The sequence below is a fragment of the Folsomia candida genome, unplaced genomic scaffold (assembly GCF_002217175.1).
Source record: "Folsomia candida strain VU population unplaced genomic scaffold, ASM221717v1 Fcan01_Sc021, whole genome shotgun sequence".
Taxonomy (NCBI): Eukaryota; Metazoa; Arthropoda; class Collembola; order Entomobryomorpha; family Isotomidae; genus Folsomia; species Folsomia candida.
Genome location: NW_019091213.1, coordinates 1,313,136 through 1,337,569, shown reverse-complemented (window position 1 = coordinate 1,337,569; position 24,434 = coordinate 1,313,136). Strand labels below are relative to the sequence as shown.

At 38.2% G+C, this 24,434-nt stretch overlaps 5 protein-coding genes across 13 annotated transcripts; 4 read left to right on the top strand and 1 right to left on the bottom strand.

Moving 5' to 3' along the window:
* Positions 1 to 935: 935 nt before the first annotated feature.
* Positions 936 to 9,005, top strand: LOC110858357 (atypical protein kinase C). 3 transcript variants are annotated; one of them, XM_022107103.2, is made up of 23 exons: positions 936 to 1,858; positions 1,931 to 2,022; positions 2,101 to 2,130; positions 2,228 to 2,317; positions 3,694 to 3,744; positions 4,155 to 4,201; positions 4,267 to 4,305; positions 5,448 to 5,508; positions 5,573 to 5,884; positions 5,962 to 6,131; positions 6,209 to 6,258; positions 6,345 to 6,374; positions 6,455 to 6,504; positions 6,587 to 6,691; positions 6,777 to 6,869; positions 6,939 to 6,971; positions 7,055 to 7,183; positions 7,271 to 7,315; positions 7,405 to 7,470; positions 7,549 to 7,582; positions 7,661 to 7,730; positions 7,802 to 7,917; positions 7,993 to 9,005. In XM_022107103.2, the coding sequence occupies exons 1-23, from the start codon at positions 1,785 to 1,787 to the stop codon at positions 8,078 to 8,080; spliced, it is 1,875 nt and encodes a 624-aa protein (XP_021962795.1). In that variant the 5' UTR covers positions 936 to 1,784; the 3' UTR covers positions 8,081 to 9,005. The 3 variants fall into 3 exon arrangements, with proteins under 3 accessions (XP_021962795.1, XP_035714590.1, XP_035714589.1); XM_035858697.1 differs by lacking the exons at positions 936 to 1,858; positions 1,931 to 2,022; positions 2,101 to 2,130; positions 2,228 to 2,317 and adding an exon at positions 2,635 to 2,811; XM_035858696.1 differs by lacking the exons at positions 936 to 1,858; positions 1,931 to 2,022; positions 2,101 to 2,130; positions 2,228 to 2,317 and adding an exon at positions 3,227 to 3,585.
* A 2,718-nt stretch (positions 9,006 to 11,723) lies between these two features.
* On the top strand, positions 11,724 to 17,914 carry LOC110858417. Of its 3 annotated transcripts, none has more exons than XM_035858653.1 (9): positions 11,724 to 12,592; positions 12,672 to 13,266; positions 13,346 to 13,477; positions 15,925 to 15,968; positions 16,042 to 16,170; positions 16,232 to 16,273; positions 16,351 to 16,446; positions 16,512 to 16,781; positions 16,851 to 17,914. In XM_035858653.1, the coding sequence occupies exons 1-9, from the start codon at positions 12,544 to 12,546 to the stop codon at positions 17,342 to 17,344; spliced, it is 1,851 nt and encodes a 616-aa protein (XP_035714546.1). In that variant the 5' UTR covers positions 11,724 to 12,543; the 3' UTR covers positions 17,345 to 17,914. The 3 variants fall into 3 exon arrangements, with proteins under 3 accessions (XP_035714546.1, XP_021962883.1, XP_035714547.1); XM_022107191.2 differs by having other exon boundaries at positions 11,726 to 12,592; positions 16,042 to 16,164; XM_035858654.1 differs by having other exon boundaries at positions 11,726 to 12,592; positions 16,515 to 16,781.
* Positions 13,470 to 15,808, bottom strand: LOC110858416. The gene is made up of 5 exons (XM_022107190.2): positions 15,596 to 15,808; positions 15,170 to 15,513; positions 14,768 to 15,097; positions 14,352 to 14,695; positions 13,470 to 14,283 (listed from the first exon to the last, which is right to left on the bottom strand). The coding sequence occupies exons 1-5, from the start codon at positions 15,739 to 15,741 to the stop codon at positions 13,537 to 13,539; spliced, it is 1,911 nt and encodes a 636-aa protein (XP_021962882.1). The 5' UTR covers positions 15,742 to 15,808; the 3' UTR covers positions 13,470 to 13,536.
* Positions 17,915 to 18,084: 170 nt separating the features above from the next.
* Positions 18,085 to 19,630, top strand: LOC110858616. The gene is made up of 3 exons (XM_022107440.2): positions 18,085 to 18,822; positions 18,895 to 19,149; positions 19,388 to 19,630. Exons 1-3 carry the CDS (start codon positions 18,381 to 18,383, stop codon positions 19,594 to 19,596), a joined length of 906 nt encoding a protein of 301 aa, XP_021963132.2. The 5' UTR covers positions 18,085 to 18,380; the 3' UTR covers positions 19,597 to 19,630.
* A 545-nt stretch (positions 19,631 to 20,175) lies between these two features.
* On the top strand, positions 20,176 to 23,947 carry LOC110858423 (glycine-rich cell wall structural protein). 5 transcript variants are annotated; one of them, XM_022107201.2, is made up of 5 exons: positions 20,176 to 20,604; positions 21,920 to 22,254; positions 22,332 to 22,605; positions 22,684 to 22,698; positions 22,762 to 23,947. In XM_022107201.2, exons 2-5 carry the CDS (start codon positions 22,027 to 22,029, stop codon positions 23,715 to 23,717), a joined length of 1,473 nt encoding a protein of 490 aa, XP_021962893.1. In that variant the 5' UTR covers positions 20,176 to 20,604; positions 21,920 to 22,026; the 3' UTR covers positions 23,718 to 23,947. The 5 variants fall into 5 exon arrangements, with proteins under 5 accessions (XP_021962893.1, XP_021962894.1, XP_035714629.1 ...); XM_022107202.2 differs by lacking the exon at positions 20,176 to 20,604 and adding an exon at positions 20,951 to 21,316; XM_035858736.1 differs by lacking the exon at positions 20,176 to 20,604 and adding an exon at positions 20,951 to 21,335.
* Positions 23,948 to 24,434: the final 487 nt, after the last annotated feature.

The window sequence follows — 24,434 nt, the reverse complement described above, 5'->3', positions numbered from 1 at the left end:
CCATTTTGCAATAATACTTGCATGCATGTATAAAAACTACTATATGCTTGGCATGCATGCATATTACTTGACATGCCAGACGACGCAGCATTTTACTTATTCTTGACCACTACTAGCCAACCAATCTCATCATGAATCTCGCAGTCGTCTCATTTTTTTCGACGACGACTAATATGCTTTCATAAGTCCTCCCTTTGTCCTCAATCGACCGAACAAGTTATTCTGCAGAAGTGCCGTGTGTGTCACCCAACGAATATGAATCTCTCTTCGTACTTATTTACCATCTCGTAAAATCCTTAATCATACTAACTCATTCCCATTCTGTTGTTTTATACCAAGTCAGATCAAAAATACGAAATGCCATATGCAACCACCTGACACCTCTACTTCCTCTGTATTTCATACCGGTTGGTCGGTGGCTGTTATTCAGTTTTGTGCTCATTCCTCCCACCATGAAATGAAATGAATCATACATACAACATACATAATGCATCCTATTATTGTTTCATTCTGTTTTCTGCCGTTGTATACGTTACTCACTCATGCCCCATCACTTTTTAACTGGTGGATGCTTCGCAGGAGAGAGAGAGAGAGAAGAATGAATTGATAAAAAAGACCAGGCCAGGCATTTCCATCCCCACCCGCGATACTGCTTTAACGAACCACCCTTTCCCACTACTTACAATAAGGATGGTGGAGGATCACAGGTAAAAGCAGGTAGGTGGGATCACTAATAAGAAGAATGAGAGATGAATACGTATACGGTGTTACTGTTCAAAGGGAAAAATCACATCAGACGAGGCATGCACGCCATGGTAGATTCTCACTCAATCCAATAATGTTACTTTACTACTTATGCACAAGTAAGCGAACCTTAATAACACAATGGAATCTATCTCCTATCCTATTACACGTTAACATAAAATAAAATCTGACTCGTCAAGTCAAGTTTGCTTTACTCATTACTCTGTATCCTTTTTGCTTTACTAATAATATTATACCAGACTCGAACAGTTTTGGTCCCGTAAATCGTAAATTTTAGTCTCTGGTAGTGGTGTACAACTAGTTTTGAGCTTAAGTTCTGAAATTCGAAGCCTTATTCACATATTAACGACTTTGATCTAAATACAACAATACATACAAAACTTGGTGTCAAAAATTTACCCTGAGTGAATCAGTCATTCTGCATTTCGTCAAGTACTTTTATCGGCTTTGCGATACAACAAGAGGAGAAAAACGAATATTAAAATTTCATGCCGAACATAAACTTGTTCAAGTAGGAAAATATATTTTCTTGCAACTTTGCAATCCGTTACGCAAACTGTGATACGTACCCTGTACAAACTTCCGGTGGTGTAGTTTCGACTACTTTTTTTTACTCGTGTAACTAAAAGTAAGCACGCAAGTTGACAAAACTTTCTCCGAGTTGGCTTCATTCCAGGAGAAACCCGTCCCGGGAAAGAATTTTTGGTGTTTTCATCTGGTGAAAGTTGGACCCGTTGGAAGAAAACAATGTGATTTTTACTTGTAGAACAGAACACGGCATTCCATTTTTGCTACAAATTTAAGTTGAGACGAGGTGAATTCTTTCATAAGCAATACACACTGCTCAAGGTTGTAATTAAACTCAGAAGTGTCTCAAAATAGTGACGCACATCCTTCACAAAAGATATATCAGCGTACGTAGTAAAACGCGCATTGTGAACTTTTACACAATTTCTTTAATGAGTACCAGTCTTGGAGAATAAGTGGTCAAAACGGGCAGCAATAAGAGATTGGACGTCATGCCGTCACCAATGGCGAGGTCTCCGGGTGATAATGAAGTGCCTGAAATACGGGTGAAAACTGCGTATAATGGGTAATTTTGAGAACTCATTACGTTTAACTATATGTCTCTAAATATTTAATTACATGTCGATTATTATGACAGAGAAGTGCTCATTACATATATACAACCGAGCATCAGCTTGGACCAATTTTGCGAAGAGATTCGCGACATGTGCAAATTCACACGGGAACAAGGTAATCTTGATTTTATTTTAATTCAGAGTTTATACTGTTCGCATTGAAAATATAATATTTGACTTTCACTTTTTTCAGCTTTCACCATGAAATGGGTGGACGAGGAAGGTAATCAATTTAATTATAAGCGATTCATTTTTGCACGTCTTAATTGAAATAATTATCCGTTAAAGTCGATGCTTTATTTGTCTTAATTGGGGTGTAGGTGATCCTTGCACAATTACGACTCAGATGGAATTAGATGAAGCCATTCGGCTTTATGAGATCAACAAGGATACCGAAATCGTCATTCATGGTATGCCGAATTTTCATCCCGATTTCATGAGCGGTATTATTCACATGCATCCATTGATGTGCACCAAAGTGATGATGGATACATTTAAGAAATTAGATAAGCAAGAGAGCAGTCTCATCTCAGATATCTTAGACATAAACCCTCTCCGTCTCCCTGCATTTCATCCCTCACACGTTACTTGAACTGATTAGATTACACAAATTTTACATCTGACTCATCCCAAATTACAACAAGATGTGCATTTTTTTCCTTAAAATAGGGCACACACAGCATTATGGTAAAGATACCAGCCACCAGTCAAGGAGAAGATGGGCGGTTTTACATTGCAGGAGCAGCAGACTAATTTCAGTCAATATATTTCTATTTTGAATTATATTCTCCTTAATTTCTCAAGAGACTCAATTTACCATTTTACTTGTTGTCGTCTCTTAAAAATTCCGAGACAATGAGTTTTATAACAAGGAACAAGATCTGGAAAGCAATCAGCATTGCGGGTAAAAAGAAAGAGGAAAAAAACACTCTCCTCCCGAAAAGTCATTTCACCGGGCATAATATTATTCAACCCGACACTCGACTAACTTGCCCACTCGTGCACTTTCTCCAATCGAGTTTTAGTGCACTTGAAAATGTTGTGTAAAACGGCATGCGCTCGCTCGATACACTTTACTCACTCTGAGATCTTCAATCTTGGTGAGGGAAACTGCACATATTTTCATCCCAATCAAAATTGGAAAGTTTTTTTCTGGCCAAGTTTTTTTTTGCACATTTGGAATAATTAGCGGTGAAATTTTGGTATTTTTTGTCGTATGTGAAGGTTCCCTTGTAGTCGACTTTCTCCACTCACCTGCTCCATCCGAGAGCAGAGTGACATTCTCCCACACTTTTACTTTCACTTCGTTTCTCGAGAAAGTCATCGACAGTTGGTCCTCTAGACGATAGTGACAGGGAGAAAAAAGTTATCAATTTTACAGTAGGGCGGAATTATGCACTAAATTTTGTTCGGTTGTTGGAAGGAAATTAGAGACATTTTACCGCTTTCCTTTTTTGAGACTTTCTCTCTTGTTAAGTACTAATTGCACATTTGTTTAAGTCTTCTTACACATATTGTATTAGCTGTGTGCAAAAACTATCTGCAGCCACGAGATATCCACAAATTGCTAAGTAAAGTGCAAGGACTGGAGAAAGTTGTGATAAATTGTTTGCAATAATGGCATGGGGCTACTGGGTATCTTCAGACTTAGGGCCAGATGGTGTTTGCTTGGCTGAAGGTACTTTATTCATACGAACGAAAGGAAGTAGTACTGGAGGGGGAAAGCTTTTAGAAATATGGTTGCATGATTTATGTACCAGCTAATTTTTGCATTATTTGTTTACAGTATTCCCAAATGTGCCTACCGTACCTGGGATGCCTTGCCAAGGAGAAGACCGTAAGTTCTTACTTTTAATAGTGGTATATCAACAAATATATGCAAGAAATTCAGAAGAATTAGCGGATAGAACTCCCATCATAAAATACATTCGCCCATTAAACGTTTTGGTCATGCAACTGCACTTTTTCTGCAATCAACACTCTCGAGTCCGATTCTTTGAGATAATCCAGACTGGATTAGACCTGGTTCAAGTTTCATTCGAATGACGATGTGTTTTTCATGAGGATTATACCATTAATGTAATTGGAGTACAAGTATACTGTAGATTGTCGGGTGGTTTATGAGTTTCGCAGATAAGATTACATCATCTCCTGTTGTTCCCGAGTTTACAGTCACAATTGAATTAAGTCGGTTAGAATTTTGTGAAATTTATGTAGTAGATTAACAAATGTGAATTTTATGTTCAGGGAGCATCTATCGCAGAGGTGCGCGAAGGTGGAGAAAGTTATACCGAGTAAGTGACAATCAACTTTCTAAATAATTGACCATTGTTTTGCTTATAAAGCGTGTATTTTATAGGTAAATGGACACATTTTCCAAGCAAAGCGGTTTAATCGGGTAAGCATTCGCTTTGTTCTTGTGATTCGTTATTATTAGTCACTACATATACTCCATTGTACAATACATGCATAGACGCACACACACATATTACGCAAGAAACAAGTCAAAACAATATTCTATTAATGAAACGAACGAGTACATGCGTTTCTTGCGTAAGATGTTTGTTAAAACCAAAAATAAACAGAAACCAACGATTATGTATTTGTTCTCCGCTACTTCATTTCTTATTTGTCGTTTCCTCCTTGTCCGGACCGAACACGTTTTTTTAACGTCCATTTCTCATAAAATCATCAAATTATTTACTTTAGCTTAGTGATTACAAAGTTTTTCTTTATGAACATTTGTATATTTACATTTATGAAGGAGGCATGAGTCACAAGACTCTGTACTTTCCATTAGAATTTGCCATGTTTATTTGTACAATAAACTCTTAACCACCACACCACACACCCGTTCTCATTAGGAAAGTGCTCCAGTTTAAGGATTTGGGTTTTCGTATTTATTCACACGCTTGTAAAGTGCTATGAATTTTTTTATTTTTTGGACAAAATTAAAACCAAGGACAGAATAAAGATGTGCATCATATTGCATCTGTAATCTTGTTACGACGTGGAATTTACGTCGTAGCAAGGAAACTCTGGAGGAGGAAGAGGGTTGTGTGTACGGTTTAATAATATTGTCCTATTTTGGGACCTGGGATAATATTACCCTCATCTCGTCTCATGTTCGGTGCTGGTGTGTGTCATTTGCTCTCCTTTCATGGATGGACGAGTGGACGACCAAAGTGAATGAGACTTTTAACCATCTTAAACGAAATGACATGAAATGCAAGCAGACAATGTTACTTACATAAAAGTGTAGCATCTCCTCGTCACTTAATACGATGCTCACTCATATCATCTGAGAACGGAGACCGGAGATGATCAAGTTCAACGAAAAGTTATTACATAATAGATTATCAAACCTTGGTAAACAGTGTGATTGTTTTACTAGAGCGTATATAGGAAATGTGAAGGAGATAAGTTGCATTTAACATATGACAAATACAGTTTAGTTGATAAAGATTTTTGGACGAAATACATACTGCAACTCTCTTGTCATCACCGGTTTATTAACTTGTGGACTTAATTTTCATGTAGAGAGCGGCCTGTGCATATTGCCAAGACCGTATTTGGGGTTTAGGTCGACAAGGGTTTAAGTGTAAGTACATATTCTTCTTTAAAGAAATATGGATACATTTTCATTGAAATATATGCAAATTTAGGTACCCAATGTAAGTTGCTGGTGCATAAAAAGTGTCACAAATTGGTCCGTCTCCCTTGTTCCAATGACGCATCGGCCACCCTGAACTCTACTTCATCCACTACTTCATCATTCCAAGGAAATTCACGGGAATCCTCCATGTACATTGAGCAAGAAGGTCACCACCACCATCATCATGGCCGACACAATGGCGACAGTTCGGGTGGATCCATGGATAAGCTGCATGTTAAAGGGTCTCCCGACTCGGATACGCCTGGAGGCATCCCACGCTCCTTGTCCGACACTTTTCCCTTGCAAGACAATGAGAAAATCGGTGAGAGAAATACTTTGTGAATGATAAGCTGGGGTTGACACATGTCGTTAATTTAATATTCATTGGATCTGTTGCAGACGAAGACTTGGAGCCTGGGCGCCAGAGGCAGTACTGCTTAAAAGACTTTGACCTTATTCGCGTCATTGGGAGGGGAAGTTATGCCAAAGTGTTGATGGTCGAGTTGAAAAACACGAGTAGAGTTTATGCCATGAAAGTAATTAAGAAAGCGTTAGTGACAGATGATGAGGTGAGTAAATTCAAACTACAGTAACTTATGTAAGTACGCATAACTTGTCAGTTTTTAAATTTGTCTTGAAATTTCAGGATATTGATTGGGTTCAAACGGAAAAACACGTTTTTGAAACAGCTTCAAAGTATGTGAACGTAGTTTAAACAAAGTATATATTGAACAATGTTAAGGATAACTTTAATCTGAAATATTTTGTATTCGAATTGCTAGTCATCCATTCCTTGTCGGGTTGCATTCCTGGTAAGAAAAATTACCAAACGCAATTTCATTAACCTCATAAGTTTTGGCAGTTTGATTAGTATTGATCTTATTTATTTCAGCTTTCAGACACCGAGTCGGTTATTTTTCGTGATTGAATTTGTCCGAGGTGGTAAGTGCCAGTTTAGTTATTTGATTTCTGCATAAGAATAAAATAATGAATGATGAGTATTGACCCGAGTTTCTTATTCAAGGGGACTTAATGTTTCACATGCAAAGACAAAGACGACTTCCGGAAGAACATGCGAGATTCTATGCTGCAGAGATTAGCGTTGCTCTTAATTTTTTGCATTGTAAAGGTACGTATGTACATACGTGAAATTGAGATAGAATAGAATTTAAGTCTAAAATAAATAATAATTTACATTCTCATTATTTTTGCAGGCATAATTTACCGAGATTTGAAATTGGACAACGTGCTATTAGATCATGAAGGCCACATAAAGTTAACAGATTATGGAATGTGCAAAGAACAAGGTATACATAAACAGTTTAGCGTTTTGGAATAATCAATGCTAATAATTTGTCTTATCTGACTTTCTCCAGTTCGGCCTGGTGACACAACCTCAACATTTTGTGGTGCGTTAAGTTTATACATTTATTTGCATCAAGAATTATGTATTATGAAAAACTATGATTTTGCTATTTTTTGCAAATTACAGGAACTCCGAATTATATTGCTCCAGAAATTTTGCGTGGGGAAGAATATTCATTTTCCGTTGATTGGTGGGCTTTGGGAGTTTTGTTGTACGAAATGTTGGCTGGTAGGAGTCCTTTCGATATTTACGGAGGTAAGATTAGATAAGATAATATAAGATTTTGTATAATATGCTAATTTTTTTATATTGATTAACGGATATGATTTTATAATTTTTCAGCTTCTGAAAATCCAGATCTTAATTCCGAAGATTACTTATTTCAAGGTAAAATATTTATCACATACAATTTGTTGGAGAAAGTAGACTTTCAGTGTATCGGTTTTTAATACAATTAATTGAAATTTTGATTACAGTTATTCTTGAAAAAACAATTCGTATTCCAAGATCCTTGTCTGTCAAGGCTGCATCAGTACTGAAAGGTAAATTTGGATCTACTACTTTGTAATATTAGTGTCTGGTTGAGCCAATTTTATTTTACTAATGCTACATACTTACAGGATTCTTAAACAAGAACCCAGTAGATCGTTTAGGGTAAGTGTTGCCATAATATTTAGTAATTGTAAGCATTTCTTCGTACTTAATTTGTAACCACGTTTCTGGTTTTAACAGATGTCACGCAGAAACGGGATATTTCGATATTTTGCATCATCCTTTTTTCAAAACTATAGAATGGGACTTGGTAAGACAAATTTCAATGCATTTTTTAGAGTTAACATTTTAGTTTCAAAATATTAATTTGTTCCACGCCAGCTTGAGAAGAAACAAATTCCACCCCCGTTTAAACCCAAGCTTGAAGGCGATCGTGATTTAGACCACTTTGACCCACAATTTACATCTGAACCGGTGCAACTCACTCCTGACGATCAGTAATAACAATATTTTTTAACAAATTCAACATTTTTGGGTCATTTTTTCAAATGTCAACTTTTTACTTCTTTCAGGAAAGTTATAGAGAAAATAGACCAATCGGAATTTGAAGGTTTTGAATACGTTAATCCACTTTTAATGTCTTTAGAAGATTGCGTCTAGAAGAACTAATCAATCAATAATAAAAACCCACCTTCAATAATGCGAACTTTTTAGGAAACGACAATTACGACCTGTTAGGCCGGCAGCATGGCACTTGTCATTCAATAATTCGTAGTATTACACTTACTTTCCTTTGGCGAAAGCTAATCACGTAAAAAAACGGAGCATAATGAAAAGTTACTTATTTAGTTTAGCTGATAGTCGTACCGATTTGCTGGACGAATTCATTCATCACCAATTAGTACCTACCTACACACATACGATATAGTTTAGAAGAACATATTTACGTGCTTTATTTTATAATTTGTATGATTTTTCATAGAATTAGGTAATTCCTTGAGCTTCTACAGCTCATATTTAACATGCAACTGTGCAATCTGCTCTCAATTTGAAAGGAAGGATACTGGATCAGGAAGGGTTGTGCCAATAACAATCAAATCGAATCTAACAATACATAATATGCGTCACAATCATAATAAACATAATTTAGAAATATTATATTTAGTAAAAAATAATTTTTGTCCAAAGTCCTTTATTGCTGAATGATGTAAAAACTATTTAACTCGAGTGAATTGCAGATTCCTTAGCTATTTAACACATTATTTTGTTTTGTGTACTAATAACAAATTCTCAACGTATGTTATCCTTTGTTACGTTTATTAAATTAAAGCAATTAATTACTGCAAGGTTTATTACAACTACAACACATACATTTAGTCCCTGTCGTCGTTAATACGAATGTATTACCACGATTCCTAATTATACTTGTTTTATGGTGATTGTTAAAAATTATTGAATTTTATTATAAATAGTTAATCATCTCATCTCTTCTGTAAAGAAGGAGAAAGTACTAATGCAAATCCTGGCCTGATCGGTCTAATTAAGAAATGAATGAAATAATAAATCAGTAATTATGAGCAAAGAGTCTGATGTCTATTTGCTATGATTTTATTGGCCGTGTTACTTTACTTTTAGAAAATTGACGCCCGACATATGTCAAGGTCAAGGTCAAGGTCAAGTAATATTATTCATGACCACCGGAATGTTCGTCATGGTTATAAATACATTGTTCTCCTCCACTCTCTAAATTCGTCTGCAGAAGGAAACCCTACCTGGATTTATTTGTTGTTATCATACAATTTTTATCACGATGCGTGTCTACAATTCTTTCCTCAGACAACAGAAAAGCATGTTTATAGTCTTGATTGTTGTCGTTATTTTCTTGGTCTGCGTTGTCTTGTCGCTCGAGTACATCATTTACGGAAAACATGGTCCACACATCCCCTTTGGAGTGAGACTCATAACACTCGGGGACTATGACTCTGTGGGTAAGTTTTATTAGCGCAGCTGAAGGTTTTTGCACTTGGAGATTAATTATTTGAAATTCACACAAAATTTCACACAAAATATGTATTTAAAAAAATCCGGATCTGGAGAATTTGAAGAATTGTCACTTAATTTTTAACGTTGTTGAACAAACATGTAAATATGTGGATGGAGTTACGCACAGTTTTATCAAAAACTCAAAATCTGGTCACATTGATCCTAATTCCAGTGATTCCAGCTCCAGACGCAATTTCTATTCATATTCAATCACCGTTGAACCTTTAAGAGTGACTAGTCTAAAATTATAAAAAGCGTTAAAAACAAATAAACAAATAAATAATTAAGCAGTAACTTTAAACGCTAGAAAAATGTGACGACACTTTTTTCCCTGTGCTAAAACCTAGAAATGAAATTTGGATCAATTTTCAAATGTGTGTTGACTCATTATTTTTTGTCTATAAAGTAAAGGATAACATTTCCGAATGGGAAATTCATGGATGGAAATATGTCGCAAAGTTCGATTCATTGGGACCAATCTTACAAGATGACGGATTAAGAGTGACGAATCCGAAAAATAAGGATTCAGATATAACGGGATTTTGGGTTCTACCAGGTTTGTATACATAAAAATATTTAAAATTACAATTCATGAAAGCTACAATATTTTATGGCTGAAGTTTTATGGCATAAAAAATCATCTCTCATTAATTAGCCGTCCAGCCAGAGAGCCAATTTCCTGTAGAATTTCCTGTAGAAATGCAGCAATCCAATAATAACCCCACAACGGTGGGTGCACCATATCACGCCGAAAGTACAATGCTTGCAAAAGTCCTACCAAATTTCGCAAACAAAAAATGCAATGATTGCATAATTCTGGACAATTTTCAAAATGGGAGCAATTATTGGATGGGTATCCAGCTATCAGTGTACATCAAGGGGGTTGCAGGTCTTTTCGTGAGCTGTAAGCATAATTTTGGTGCAGTAAACTATCCCATTATAGGACCAACTAGGAACTATTGTGAAGAAGAAAATGCTACTTGTTTTCACACCGAAATTATAGCAACTCCGTATAATGGACCAATTAGTTTGGTAAGTATGCATATTTGCATGGTCAAATAAGTTTAATGAATATAAATACGACCAATATTTACTGTCTATTTCATTCAGGTCATGTTTTTGGGCAGACTTTACGAGCCGAGTGCATCAATCGTGATAGACAAAATTTCTGTGGTTGTGGGAGGCAAAATGGAAATTCAGAAGTACATGGAAAGTGTCAGAAAGTATTTGTAAATCAGTTTATTATTCATGTTTAAAAATTATAAGTTAATTTATTAGCTTAGTTCTGTTAGAATAATTAAATTTCTACTTGGGGGAAAAGTTATTAAAGTGGTTGAATTGGTCTCATCGGAATTGGATAAAGATGGTGATAATGTTCTGTTGGATAGCACATGCGAAATTTGGTCAAAGTTGGGGGGCTATTCACCATCTCATCTTCGTACTCCTTGCGAAATGCCAGTTCTCCCGTGCTACGTGCGACGTCGCACATTTGCTTTTTAGCTCCACAATCTCCAAGGCTTCGATGAAGGCAGGCATTTTGATTGCCTTCATTGCAGATGTAAATCCCTTCCGGTTTACAAGCTTCTTGATCCCCGGAGATTTCATTCCCGCAGAGAAGTTGGTGTCCTTGGACGTTGGAGGGACACTGGCAGGTCGATTCCTCGCAAGAAGCTTCCGTCTTATGGGCGATGATAAGCAGTACCAAGAATAGAAAGGTCCTTTCCATTTTTTGGCTAAAAATTTCCAAATATTTATTTTGTTATTAACAAAAATACTACTCCGTTAAAAACGTACCTGTGATTAGTTTACCTATATTTAGAAGCTACTTGATGAACTTTGCGTTATTAAATTTGATTTTTTCAGCGTAAATTCTTAACCCTTACAATCAATATAAATCTCAAAATACTCAGGAAGTAGTTAAATCATAAAGTATTTAATACATCATTGTTTTCATGTTTACTACATTTTACGTGTTACATATTGTTTCGAATTTGTCGATTTGTCATCATGTACATGATTAAATTTCAAACTGTCTCATTCATCGTGGAAAAAACAAGACGCATGAAAAGCAATGTTGTGATGATCTCTTTGTACCAAATAAACAACCCGATCGATATGGACACGTGTGGTCGTTAGAAATTCATCAGAAACCATCATGTTCCTTTGGGATAGACTTGACAAAAGAAGAAGCAGCTTCAAGGTTTCGTGTGTAGCCCATCATTCGCATCGCATCTCTGCTGCTTTCACTCGCAGATGCAGATGCTCCCTGGACATTTTCGTCTTCATCTCTCTCGATATTTGCTTAGGAGCTCTACACAAATCCTTTATACGTCCCATTTATTTCCTCTTTCTGCTTGTTTGCCTGTGTGAAATATATACAAAACAATACTGGACAGAAGAGTTGTTGTGCTTGTGTATCCAGCGAGCAAAGTTGCATTGCATCTCCTTGGCTCAAATTCACTCACTTTCGATCAGTATAATACTACAGTCTCGATAAATCAATACAAGCTAAATAAATTAAGACCGAGGGTGCATAATTGCATCACATTAGAGCCAGTTAATACTTAATAGCTGTATTATGCGGAGAGCTTTTATTTAATCACGGAAATCAGACTCGTGCTGTATTTACTAATGCCATAATTTGGACTTTATTTTTTCCTTACACAACGAGTTAAGCCATTCATATTCATCATTTTTATAAATTTCTTGGAGAATAAAGCTTTATAAGAACGGTGTCAAGTGATGTTTAGTCTTTATTTTTTGTGGCTGAGGAGTGCAAGGCAGGGTGTAATTTAATCATCAGTGTAAATTTATCATATCTACCCTGCAGTCAAAATAAGAGGTCAAAAGGTCTCCACTTTATTAAGCGATGACTGCGTATTTATCGCGAAAATGGCTAACTTCTCAATAATAATGACGAACTATACTATGCATTACAGATTGTAGTTTAATGTGAGAACGTACATATTGCATATGTGTAATAATAAACAATTAACAAAGTGTATTCACAATTCTCACGTAAAGAATGGTTATGAATTGTTAAAAGTGAGTAGAATTTAGCGTTTGAATATCTGTGAGCCATGAATTTACTAAGTGGACTTGCTACTACTTTTCTCCTATTGTTTGCCTGTAAGATTAGAAATTAATAAACTATTGTGTTTGATATGCAATTGTGTAGTTTTGAATACAATTTTATTTCACATTTCAGCCCTACCTCAATCATTTTGTGCCATTGACGAAATATCGCCCAATCCTGGCAGTCTGAATCCTCATGAAAGCCGATTTTACCAACATTTGGAGCAATATTTCGGCAGCGTTGGTGGGAATGGGGGAGAAACGCAGCCTCGTCGAAATTCATTAGTCTTATCCGAAGCCCCCTCGGGCCCCGTGTCAGTCACTGCGAAAAAGACGGAGGATGACTCCATCGGAATTTCGTCCACAAATCCGTACCGAATTATGAAGCATTTTCCCTATGCACCCCTCTTCGACCCCTCCGTACCGCACAATAATGAGCCGGAAGTGAGATTTGGGTGGCGTCTCGTGATAAAACCTAGTCCCGTCAATAATGCTCGACTTATCGTGAAGAGGATTGATGAAAGTTTGAACATCACGTGCACACTGGAATATGTCGGACATGCCAATGGGCCCATTGTTTCTGGTGAGGGGGTTGATACTGCGAACAAAACTAGTAATCTGCCTTCGCCACACCCACTTCCGGTCGTGGTAGATGAGCAGGAACCAGAGTTGGGAGAAGATCAAGTCTTTCGTCTTGCATGGCATTTGCCATTTATGCCGCAAAATAGGTGACACATGCTACAAATCTAATCTGCAAAGTACATATGTAATTTCTTATACTAAAAGTTATGGATTTGATTCTCGCAGTAAAAATCGGGTTCAATTTCAAGATTTTCACAATTCGAAACATTTAATCGTGGACCATTTAAAAGAAAGCGACGGTGGTGAATATGAGTGCACGGCGAATGCCTTGGTCGATTCTGACGATAAGTTGGGTAGGTAAGTTGTGTCAATTTATTTCATCTCCATAATACATTTACAAAAAATCTCAACACACTTCAATTTCTCTCATTCAATTTCCCTAACATTGGTTCAAACCCCCAGAATAATTTGACAAATTCACAAATCTCACCCCATGAATTAGAATCAACTAAACTACATTTATTAGTAGAATAACCTACATCAGAATTCGGACGAATAGGATTACGCAATCCCAACAAATATGCAACATACCCAGCTATTATCATCTTCGCTTCGATGGTTTTGGTGTTGATGTTCTTCTTATCATCATCCTCACAGTTGGCGACAAGGTAGGGTGTCATGGTAGGAGCCTTCAGTGGGGGTGGATAGATACACAAATCCTCTGCTCTACCTAACTCTCTATCTCTCTGTCTCAGTCCCTCGATCTCTAACTCTCTATCCTTCTGTCTCTTCTCTGTGATGCGTTTGTACTCTCTAGCACCATCAGTCCCCGCTCTTAACTGAAAACGATGTTTGAAATCGGGGGTGTTGCTCCACCCAAAATACCACATGTTCCGACTCATGATGGTATACAAAAAGGTATTCCCTTTCGCCGGTTGTTGTTGTGCTGCTGCTGCTGTGCCAAGAAGATATTCTCCCGGAAATGGGTACTTGACCCCCGCCTTCTCGTCTTTGGTCAAGTGGCGCCGAACTTTGAGCTCTATCCCCAACTCCTTTAGTCGCGCATCGATCTCACCCTCCATTCCATAACACAAGGGGATCAAATCATCCAAATTGATGATGGGTTGAGATCCGGAGGCGAGTTTGATAAACATGCCAATGGTCTAGAAATGCATAATAATAATAATAAAATCATTATTCAAAACATTATGTTCGAGACAATTTCACTAACCGATTCAAATGACAGCATCCTTAGAGCCTCTCCTTCGTTGTTAAAGTGGTGTCTAGATATCGATTTGGGGATTGGTCGAGTTTGTAGACCACTGGTGGTACAATAATTTGCCCACTGCGTGTAACCGGTACATAAATGATGTATCATCAATTCTGCTTTTTCGTCTTTCATCTGTTTGGACGCATTCGATACTACCGAGAATGCAAGCTTCATATGAAGAAGAACCAACACGTCTCTTCGATTGTAATCAGTCATTTCCACCACGGAAAAAATTGGATTTGGTTGATGTTGGGCACATTTCGGGAGGACATCACTTGAGAGAGTTTGACTGTATTGGTAGCATTCTGGTTAATGAGAATTACATCTTATTTAAATACGTACCACAGATACAACACATCCATCTTAACTATGCTTACTTGGTTTTGTACAAAGCCTTATAGCTATATATCCCAGTACTCCCCTATTTGTCTGAGGTACCTCCAAACACAAATGAATTAACCCGGTGGTGGGGGCCTTGTGAATAATTAAAAACCATCCCGGTTTGTCTTCAACGTCAACACGACCTCCTCTACCGAAAATCTCTTGGAAGAGAACCTCCCTCTGTCCAGCAGTCAATCCCTGTTCCTCTTGGGTCGAAACTAGTTCTGGGGACGCTTCAAAAACATCGAGGTCAGACGAAGTGGTTTCATTCTGAGCTACTCCAACTAACCGCAGAATCGTCTTCCTGATTTGGTCGACCCCTTCACCTATATAACATGATAATATTATTATATAGTGTGCGCCAATCATTATCATGTAAGTGGTAATTATTATTTTACCTTTCACCGTTGTGCCAAGTCTCACATCTGACGAACCCACGTACTTTATATGGAACTCTTCAGCCAATTCCACAGCTCTATGAATAATACCCCTCCCATCCCTGAGTCGCATTTCTTCCTCCTCCACTTCCATCTCCTCCTCATCAAGAATGTAGGACCACGGGACGGGTAGGAAATTCTGGTCTTCACGGACAAGACTTGTAGCGGTTTCCGACTTTCTCTTCTCCTTATCCTTCGTTCCACGGGGATTTAATTCCCCTTCGGCACAATTAGCGGCTCTTGTAGTCTCGACGGCCAAATGTTTGCTAGGATCAGGGAGGGCTGTAGCAGTCTTCGTGGTGGAACTAACAAAACAAATTAGAAATATTGATTAAATATTAAATACAAAGTAGTGGGGGGAGGAAGAGGAGGAAACTAAAAACTAACGGCTTAGATTTAGCAGCAGATGTAGATGGACCGGCTTTTACTAATTTCGCCTTTTTCTCAACCACCTCCGGTGTCGCCCTCCGCCTCGTCCTCTTCTGCGTTGTGACGAAATCGTCGTCATCCGAAAATGAGTCGCTCCCCTCCATTGTTATCCAAACAAAACTACAGTACAAAGTGTAAATTGTTACTCCTGTGCTGTGTGAAAAGTCCTAATATTTGAGGTTCTTTTGTTGACGGGTGCCTTTTTTTCAGCGGCATAAGTTCTACCCCGTCTCACTCTGCTTTACCTCAGAGCTAAGTTTGTAAATACTTCTTTTGTGTTCTTATAGCATCCCTCCGTTTGTGGAATCCATACAGATTTTAGTAAAGCCAAGTGAGTAGTTACTTAATCCATTATATGGTGACTTTATATTTTATAAAATTTGCATTTTTACTTTCTCTTGCAGAAAAGGGAAGTTGTAACGAACCGTTAATTCTCTGCTCTTCCGGAGAATGCATTGCAAAACGGTTCATGTGCGACGGAAAGCCGGATTGCAAGGATCGCAGCGACGAGTCTTTTGATAATTGTGGTAACGGTAACGTACTAATTAAGTATGCATAATTTCTTCACGTATGAAACTGAGGTATTGTTGATAGGCACATATCATCCCTGTGAAGGAAAACTGCGGTGTTCTGACGGTAATAATATATAAATTCTACGTTCACCACTTTTTCTATGCGAATTTTGTGGCTAATATTTATCATAAATTGAACAGGCCGGTGTATTTCCCCGTATTGGTGCTGTGATAGAACAATCGACAAGAACTGCACGAGTCTAGTTCAATCGCCTTGTTGTGCCCAGTTGAAACATAGTAAGGATTTTATGATAACTATATTCCTCAACTAATTTATATGATTTATTTCCCCTGTGACAAAGTAGTTCCCTTTCTCATCGAGACGCACTACGGTGCCCAACCGCAACACTACAACGAGATGGGATTCCTCCAAACCACGATTTACACGGTCATCGGATGCTCCATGGCCTTCATGTTCATCATCACAATTATGGTCATTGCCATTTGTCGCGTCCACCTGCGAAGAACAGCACTAACTCAAATGAACCATAATCACCATCACGGTCAGTTGAGGGGGCTCGGATCAGCCGGAGCACCCGCACCTTTCGGCGATATTTTATTCAATTCCGGAGGTATGTACACAACAGTTGCTCTGATTCATCGTTAGATTTTGTTAATTGACGTATCTAAATATTAATTAGGTGCGATGCCTTACACTGCAAATGCATCCGGGCTGCTGGTCACCTACAACATAAACAACGGGGTTCAATTTATGGGGAGAAGTAGACCTACGAATCCTCCACCCTACAGTTTTGAGCAGCCCAGCCTTCCCCCCAGGGAAGGACCTCCACCAGCCTACAGCTCCGTGGAAAATTTAGCCGTGTCTGGAGGAGGCGGAGGTGAAAGTAGTTTATCTACATTAAACCCAGAAGGAAGTAGTAGCAGTCCTTCCCCAAACAGAAATAATCTGAGCGAAGATAGTGCTCGAGAAGGAGGAGTAGGTAACTCGAGAAGTAACAATGCTACCAACAATAGGACAAGAAGTCCAGGTCCGTCAACAACGAGTGACCCCACACCCGGTAGACCATTACAGGATGCAGAGGTTGACGAGTCTATCGCAGTAGCTCAGCCATTACTTGCACAAACTTCGTCCCCATCAAATGATAGAAATAGAAACGAGCAGCAAAATACTTAATTGAAACTGCAACTAAAATCATTTTTACACAACTGGTGAAATCATAAAATGTTAAAAGAAAGATGAGGAAAGATGAGGGTGAAATTTTTTAACTCTCAAGTCACGTTTTTAAATTGAATTTGTATCAGCAAATGGTGAAGATGACATTGTTTTTTTACTATAACTCACTAATTAACTTAAACCAAAGATTTTATTAGCTCTCTCTCTGTAGTTGAACCCTGTTTACACGGAAAGCTTCCTCATATTCTTGCCACGAAAAAAAGTTTTCTCCAATTTTACGAACCTGTCAAAAACTTAACATACTCATTTACTTTGCTCATTCATTTAAATCTCATCATAATCACGACAACATGAAGTTATTCGACATATCATGTATTGATTCTGGTTAAAGTTAAGTATGTACATACCTTGTTCGTTCGTTATTAATTTGAAATGACTCTTATATTAATATTGACAAGAACTGTTGAAACGGAACCAGTCAGTAGAATAAGTTATGATTTTTGTAATAATTTTAGACAACAATGAGATCTTCCGGTGACATTTTATTAGTAATAAATTATTAGCAAAAAATAATAAGGTTCTTAAAATAACAATAATACTTTGCATATTTGCAATAATATTAATGTTGGGCGCAAATGTCCCAGACTTTATCCTCCTCGGAGTCATCGACATCTTCGAACTCAAATCCAGTCGCTGTTCCAATACCACCACCATTATTGCAGAAAGTCGTGTAAAGTAATAGGTTCCGTTCAACTCAGGCTTTATGCTTCGGAAGTAGATGCTTTGCTCTTTCATGGAAAATGATCTCTTGGGCTTCAAGTTGTTTTTAAATAGTTATAAAAACTATGTGATAGTATGTCTTATATACAAAGATCCGCAATACTTGTTTTCGAATAGCCTGAGGAAACAGTTGTTCCTTCACATCATCCATCACAACAAACCCCAACTCGGATGGTTGTTAACACTCAACAACCAACCCCCCCCCATCCACCGTGCTTATCAATAATTCCAATTGTAGTGGGAATAGGTTCGTTTGATGGAGGTTATGATGACCATTCTTTTGTGCATTCTCCTCCTCCCCTTCCTCCGAGTCAGTGGAGAAGAGAACATCGCTCGCCCTGAGCAAGAGGGGAATCCCCCAATGGAACCAATATCAGAGAATAGTGAAGCAGCCCCCCACTACTGCGAAGTATCCGACTCTGTCATTTCCGAGGGGGTGAAGGAGTACTTGGAAAGTGAGGGGCTCAGGGAGATTCTCCTGGTCGACAAAAGTCCCTTCCCCGATCTCTTCCCCCTCGCAAAATGGCTCAACCCACAAACTGTTTGGAACAATTTCCAGAGGCTGCCTCCAAATATCTGTTCCCTCGAGGAAGTCAAGTGGTTTCTACGCTACTGCGCCAACAGAGAAAGCATTATGGACCGGGTGCGCCACTACTGGACTCAACCCCATGACTCGGCAATCGTTGCAGAACGCAGAGGTGCCTTCATTTCTTTTTTATACATGCTGATGGTGATAATTTGCTAAAATCCCTTCCCTTTTTTCAAATCAGCAAGTTTGCGGAATCTGATTTGGCTGGACAAGTTTGAAAATGCCGTGCTTATTTGGTGTCCCAGCAGTCCGAGGAACAGATGCAGACACTTTTGTCGGGGGATAAATGCAACCAAGTTCAATCATGATGGGGACCTGGATCTGGGGAAGTTGGAGCGTGTTCTTGTCAAACTTGTGACCAAAAATGGGCCACTGGCCCTCACGAATTTGACACTCAGCCAGGATCTACTCACTCGGATTGCTGCCTTTGAAAAAGGTAATTCCATCAATTAGTATTATTACTCAATATATTTGATGACATTGTGTAGTACATATCATGGGCATCATTGTGTACTCAAGTTGTAGATATTCACTGACAGTCGTTGACTTTACTAAATAGCAATTAATTATTACTAACTAATTCATATCAGCATTTCTCACATGTCCCTGTCTGTTTAGATTTTGCTAACTCAATATGTAATTACAATTCATATTTATGTTAATTATTTTTTCAGGGAAGGATGACGTGAGAGACGTAAAACAAAGGTTGGAGAGACTTGAGGCACAAGTAAAAAATATTAGTGACATCCTGACATCGCTTCACCATAATGTTACAGAACTGCAGAGCGAGAGGAGAAAATCGCCCCCCTCTGGGAGACCTCGGAGTTATCCTACAGTCGATCGTCATATTCGTCATTATCCCTCCCACTTAATAAGGAAATAAAATTGAAATCCCTGAAAATAAAATTGAAAAAAAACATCAAAAAGCTGAAAATAAAATTGCAAAAAAAGTATAAAATAAAATTGGAAGCAAGCTGAAAATGAAATTGCAAAAAGCATCAAAAAGCTGAAAATAAAATTGCAAAAAAAGTATCAAATAAAATTGGAAAAAAGCTGAAATATTTTGTAAAATCATTTTCTTTACAAACACTAATACTTTGCATATTTGCATAAATAGTAGTAGAATTTGAGAATTATTCACGTCTTAATTGCCAGCCAACTTATAATAAAATAATCGACGTCATACGCATAGTGCAGCCATATACAAATTTCTCGGGGATTTAGCCAACGTAATATCCCCGAATTCGGTTTTATTTTTGCAGGATGGAAAGCCAGCATGCGTCAAGCGTAGAAGCATTGTGTTTGTTGTGTCACAACTCAAGGAAACACGTAACCCTTCCGTGTTTCATGTAACCGTGCAAAATGTCGTTGTTCATGGACAATGATATAGCAAAGGAATGAAATTGAAACAAGAATAATATGTTTTCCCTACTTCGGGCATTAGCTAACATGTGTGTAGCCGACAACCCGCTGGCTTTACGGCTAATCTTGCGAAAAAGCTACGACCTGATTAGTTAGTAGGATTCCCTATATTTTTGGTTACTGCATCATCAGACGACATCAATCAATTACATATTTACAGCGTACTGAAACTGTGTGATAAGTATGCATGTGGAACAAGATTTTAATAGACCATCAAAAAATCAAGTTAAGCAAACATTTAAGATAGTCACTGGCTGAACTTGAACCCTGACCTTCAACTTAAAATGTTAGTTTTACTAACAAAATAAATATCATCATATGGATTGATGGACAAATAAGAAAGAAATATCAGGTTATTGATCAAGTGAGACTGAAGTTAAGCAGAGGTCCACATCTTTTTTACAAGTTCAAAGAAAACAAACAGACAAAACTTTTGGATTTACTTATTTCGTAAAGCGCTTCTAATACGGTAAGCCATTTAAAGTTTTTTCATGAAAATTTTGAGTGATTGTGTCAAATTCGGTTTTGGCATGGCGCTGTGAACATCGTGTCGTTTTCCATTTTAATGAACAGCTCCCTATTTAGCACGCTTTGTACATTGCTGTCGTGACATGAAACGAGTTAAGTCTGGAGTTGTGATATACTTAAATTGAGACAAAATTAGCAGCATCCCATCAAACAACAAAAGTTAGTCAATCTGACCCCAGCCATGGTTAATAAGCAGTGATACACATAATAATAATCAAGTGTCAATTAATCATGAACATCATTTCATTTCCAACTCGCCACATACTAAATACAAACCTTTAGACACAAGATTAATAGCACTAATAAGCGTCACTTTTTCCAACGACGAATACATCGCAAAAAATCTGCTCTGTGTGTCCTACTAGAGTTTTTGCTGTATATAAAAATCAAATAAAGGCATACAAAATCCGGAAATTTGCAAGACATTTGTTCAAGAAGCATCATTTCTGACCTGTTTTTGTGTGACTCTGGGGTTTAGAATTTCTACAGACTTTTGGAGTGGATGTAAACAATTTCGGGTCCATTAAAATTATTATAGTGGATTGTTTAAAGAAAACGCAAATCTTCTTGGAACTCTGAAACTGAAGACGAGAGCCAAGTCAAAACAACGAAGGCACACTTGATTCTTATGAATAATATCTGGTATCGTTGACGTGAGTAGTAAAATAAATAGTAAGTAAGTAGTCGTCTCTTGGTACATATTACGATAGGACAATTTTAAGAAGGAAGCATAACTTATGCTTAGATTAAGATTAGACCAGTCTCACTTTCTGTATTACGTCCATGCTGAGTTAAAATACCACTGCTTAAGATTAGTTTTTATGTTTGCCGACTGATTCATCAGTCCCTGGTATTGGATTCCATGAAATTATCGTAATATTTCATTACTTATGTACGAATTGTAATGAAGATTTGACACGAAATTAGTCAGGGCATGTTACTCATTGCGTTTATTCAGGATAAGGAGTGCAAGCAAGCAGAGCTGACCAACTTGCCCAACTTGCTCGTCTCAGTCCCAAGATTTTTTGTGATTGTAAAAAACGTAAATAAGTATTAAAGTTTCTGACGTGTTACATTTATTTGTGGTTGACCGTGTGCGCTTCCGATTTCTGGCATCCGGGCAATTTTGGTAGAATCATTTAGTGCAATAAAGTTTTAACACAGTACGTAATGTTGCTAAAAGTATTTCATAATTACTGTGACGTTAAATACGAGTATTTTGTAAGAGTAAGTAACCATTTATTAATTATTTGCAGGTGATTCAGGAGAGAACATATTTATCTAATTCGCCCGTCGTCTGATATTATTCCGAACTTTTTGGTGGATTGCGACAACTTTACAATTTACAAAATTCTTTCATAAGATGGGAGCTCGACATGCTAAGAGATGGGGACTTATCTCCTGCCTTGGCATTCTTCTATGCGCTATACTCCTCCCCCCTCTGGCTGAACTGGCACCAGCCCCCGCCGTCGAGGACAACGATTCCTTGAACTTGCAGATAATACCGGATGCAAAGGGAGACAACTCAACTACTCAATTTCCCACCTTTCCCAACGGGACAGCAAACTTTGCTAACGGCACAAATGCAACAGTAATATGAGAAATATTTAATAAGACAACTACAAAACAATCCGTTTATATATATTTCATGATGATACGTATTTTCAGACCATTCCCCCCAAAATGACGGAGGGTGGTTTACTCAAGACGCTGTTCGACTTCACTCTGACTTCAATAACTGACTACGCCCACGAGTCAAAGTTCCTCCAAGAACTTGAAGCAAATGGAACCAACATTGAAGAGTATTTTAATAAAACGTACGGCCCCAATGGAACCTCAGCGACGGGTCAGATGTCCGAGTACGATCGTCGTTACAATGAGCGGTATGGATATAGACCGCATGGCTATGGGGGGTACCCAGGGGGCTATGGGTATGGTGGAGGTAATTTTAATTCTAATTCTAGCTATTCAAGATTCCCCTTGCGTGTGCTAATTGTATCATTTTATTTATTTATTATAGGAGGCTACTACGGAGGTAATCTTTTAATGTGACCTATGAATTAATAGGGGGGATTAACTATGTCTTTTGAATGTGCAGGAGGATACGGTGGTGGATTCATGCCGATCCCAATTTTCATGGGAGGAGGATTTGGTGGTGGATTTGGAAGACCTAGTTACAAAACTGCGATGATGATGGCTGCCCTTCCTGTGGTTGCAAATAAGTTGTCAAACAAGAATGGATATTCGTCAAAGTATGGAGGCGGTGGATATGGTGGGGGCGGTTTTGGGGGCGGTTTTGGTGGGGGTGGGTTTAGAGGAAATACTGGGTACGGATCAAACTATGGAGGTTACGGCAAGAATACGGGGTACGGGGGAAATACTGGGTATGGGATGAATACTGGATATGGATCGAACACAGGGTACGGGGGAAATACTGGGTACGGGGCTAACACCGGGTATGGGTCGAATACTGGACATGGGGCGAATACCGGGTACGGGGCGAATACCGGGTATGGGTCGAATACTGGATATGGGGCTAATACCGGGTACGTGACGAATACCGGGTACGGGGCTAATACTGGATATGGGGCGAATACCGGGTACAACAATCTCAACAAACCTGGCACGGGATCTGGAACCTCAGGGGCAGGATCCAACATTGGATGGAACATTCCTCCAAACTCAAACACCAACAACCTGGGTGGAGCTGGAGCTGGAGCAGGAAACAAACCCCCACCTGCAGGATGGAATATCCCTCCCAATTCTAACACTGGTGGTACTGGCAATAAGCCCCCATCGCCTGGATGGAATATTCCCCCAGCTAAAACGCCTTCAAACACTGGGACTGGAACGTACTCTGGTAGCAAACCTGCCTCGTCTTCTTCAGGGTCATCTGCCAGCGGTAAGGGATCCTCTGGGTGGGGCTGGGGTGGAATTTTAGGGGGTAGTTCCTCCTCCTCATCATCATCATCGTCGTCAAGGGGAAGCAGTGGACGGTCATCGTCCGGCGGAAGGAGTGGGGGGCGTGGCGGTGGAGGTCGTGGGAAGGGCTAAGATTCACGCCATGCACTAAAAATGAATTGTCCACCTTTTTTCTAATTTCTCTAAGCTAACTAACTACTTATGTTAATTGCTTCAGTACAAGAATCTCACTTATGCATTCATTGTGAGCTTTTTCAAGTGCATTCTTCACTTTCTTCGTCTGTGAACATTTCAATACTTTACAAAATGAAACACATTATTTGATGAATTGTTATACGTATAATAAATGATATTTATAGTTATACAAGTGTTGGATTCATTACAATATTATTCATTACGTTTTTAGTTTAATAAATTTAATTGTTCTAAGAAAATATACTTTAAACAAATTTTAAGAAACATTCAATTTTGACTCTGCAGCAGATTGGTCATTGTCATCCGGAATTTCCGTAATTCTTAAGTGCATACAATACATACATTTGATTATCACGAAGGATTCCCAATGCTATGAATAAATCACAACAGGGCATTCGCGAGCATATCAGATTATCAAGTGGCCTATTATCAATTATCGATAATAATTCACGGGACATCAACCGAGATTGAATCAATTTGCTCGATTTTTATTTGGAAAGTACCAGCTCAATGGAATAGCTTACCCGACCTTATGACCAAGATACATGAACTATGTGCTTGATTCTTTAATATGACAGTGAATTCAGAATTGACACCCAATTAAATACATTATTAAAAGATAAGCTGATATGTTGTTTACGATAAGAGTTCTCA

Coding starts and splice junctions, on each gene's coding strand:
- LOC110858357 (XM_022107103.2), top strand. CDS start 1,785: ATGCCGTCACCAATGGCGAGGTCTCCGGGTGATAATGAAGTGCCTGAA. Junction 3,745..4,154: donor GCCTTGCCAAGGAGAAGACC/GTAAGTTCTTAC, acceptor TTTTATGTTCAG/GGAGCATCTATCGCAGAGGT. Junction 6,259..6,344: donor GTTTTTGAAACAGCTTCAAA/GTATGTGAACGT, acceptor TCGAATTGCTAG/TCATCCATTCCTTGTCGGGT.
- LOC110858417 (XM_035858653.1), top strand. CDS start 12,544: ATGAATTTACTAAGTGGACTTGCTACTACTTTTCTCCTATTGTTTGCC. Junction 13,267..13,345: donor CCATTTATGCCGCAAAATAG/GTGACACATGCT, acceptor TGATTCTCGCAG/TAAAAATCGGGTTCAATTTC. Junction 16,171..16,231: donor TTTTGATAATTGTGGTAACG/GTAACGTACTAA, acceptor TATTGTTGATAG/GCACATATCATCCCTGTGAA.
- LOC110858416 (XM_022107190.2), bottom strand. CDS start 15,741: ATGGAGGGGAGCGACTCATTTTCGGATGACGACGATTTCGTCACAACG. Junction 15,098..15,169: donor ACTTGGCACAACGGTGAAAG/GTAAAATAATAA, acceptor CATGTTATATAG/GTGAAGGGGTCGACCAAATC. Junction 14,696..14,767: donor AAGGCTTTGTACAAAACCAA/GTAAGCATAGTT, acceptor CTCATTAACCAG/AATGCTACCAATACAGTCAA.
- LOC110858616 (XM_022107440.2), top strand. CDS start 18,381: ATGGAGGTTATGATGACCATTCTTTTGTGCATTCTCCTCCTCCCCTTC. Junction 18,823..18,894: donor AATCGTTGCAGAACGCAGAG/GTGCCTTCATTT, acceptor TTTTCAAATCAG/CAAGTTTGCGGAATCTGATT. Junction 19,150..19,387: donor GATTGCTGCCTTTGAAAAAG/GTAATTCCATCA, acceptor TTATTTTTTCAG/GGAAGGATGACGTGAGAGAC.
- LOC110858423 (XM_022107201.2), top strand. CDS start 22,027: ATGGGAGCTCGACATGCTAAGAGATGGGGACTTATCTCCTGCCTTGGC. Junction 22,255..22,331: donor CTAACGGCACAAATGCAACA/GTAATATGAGAA, acceptor ACGTATTTTCAG/ACCATTCCCCCCAAAATGAC.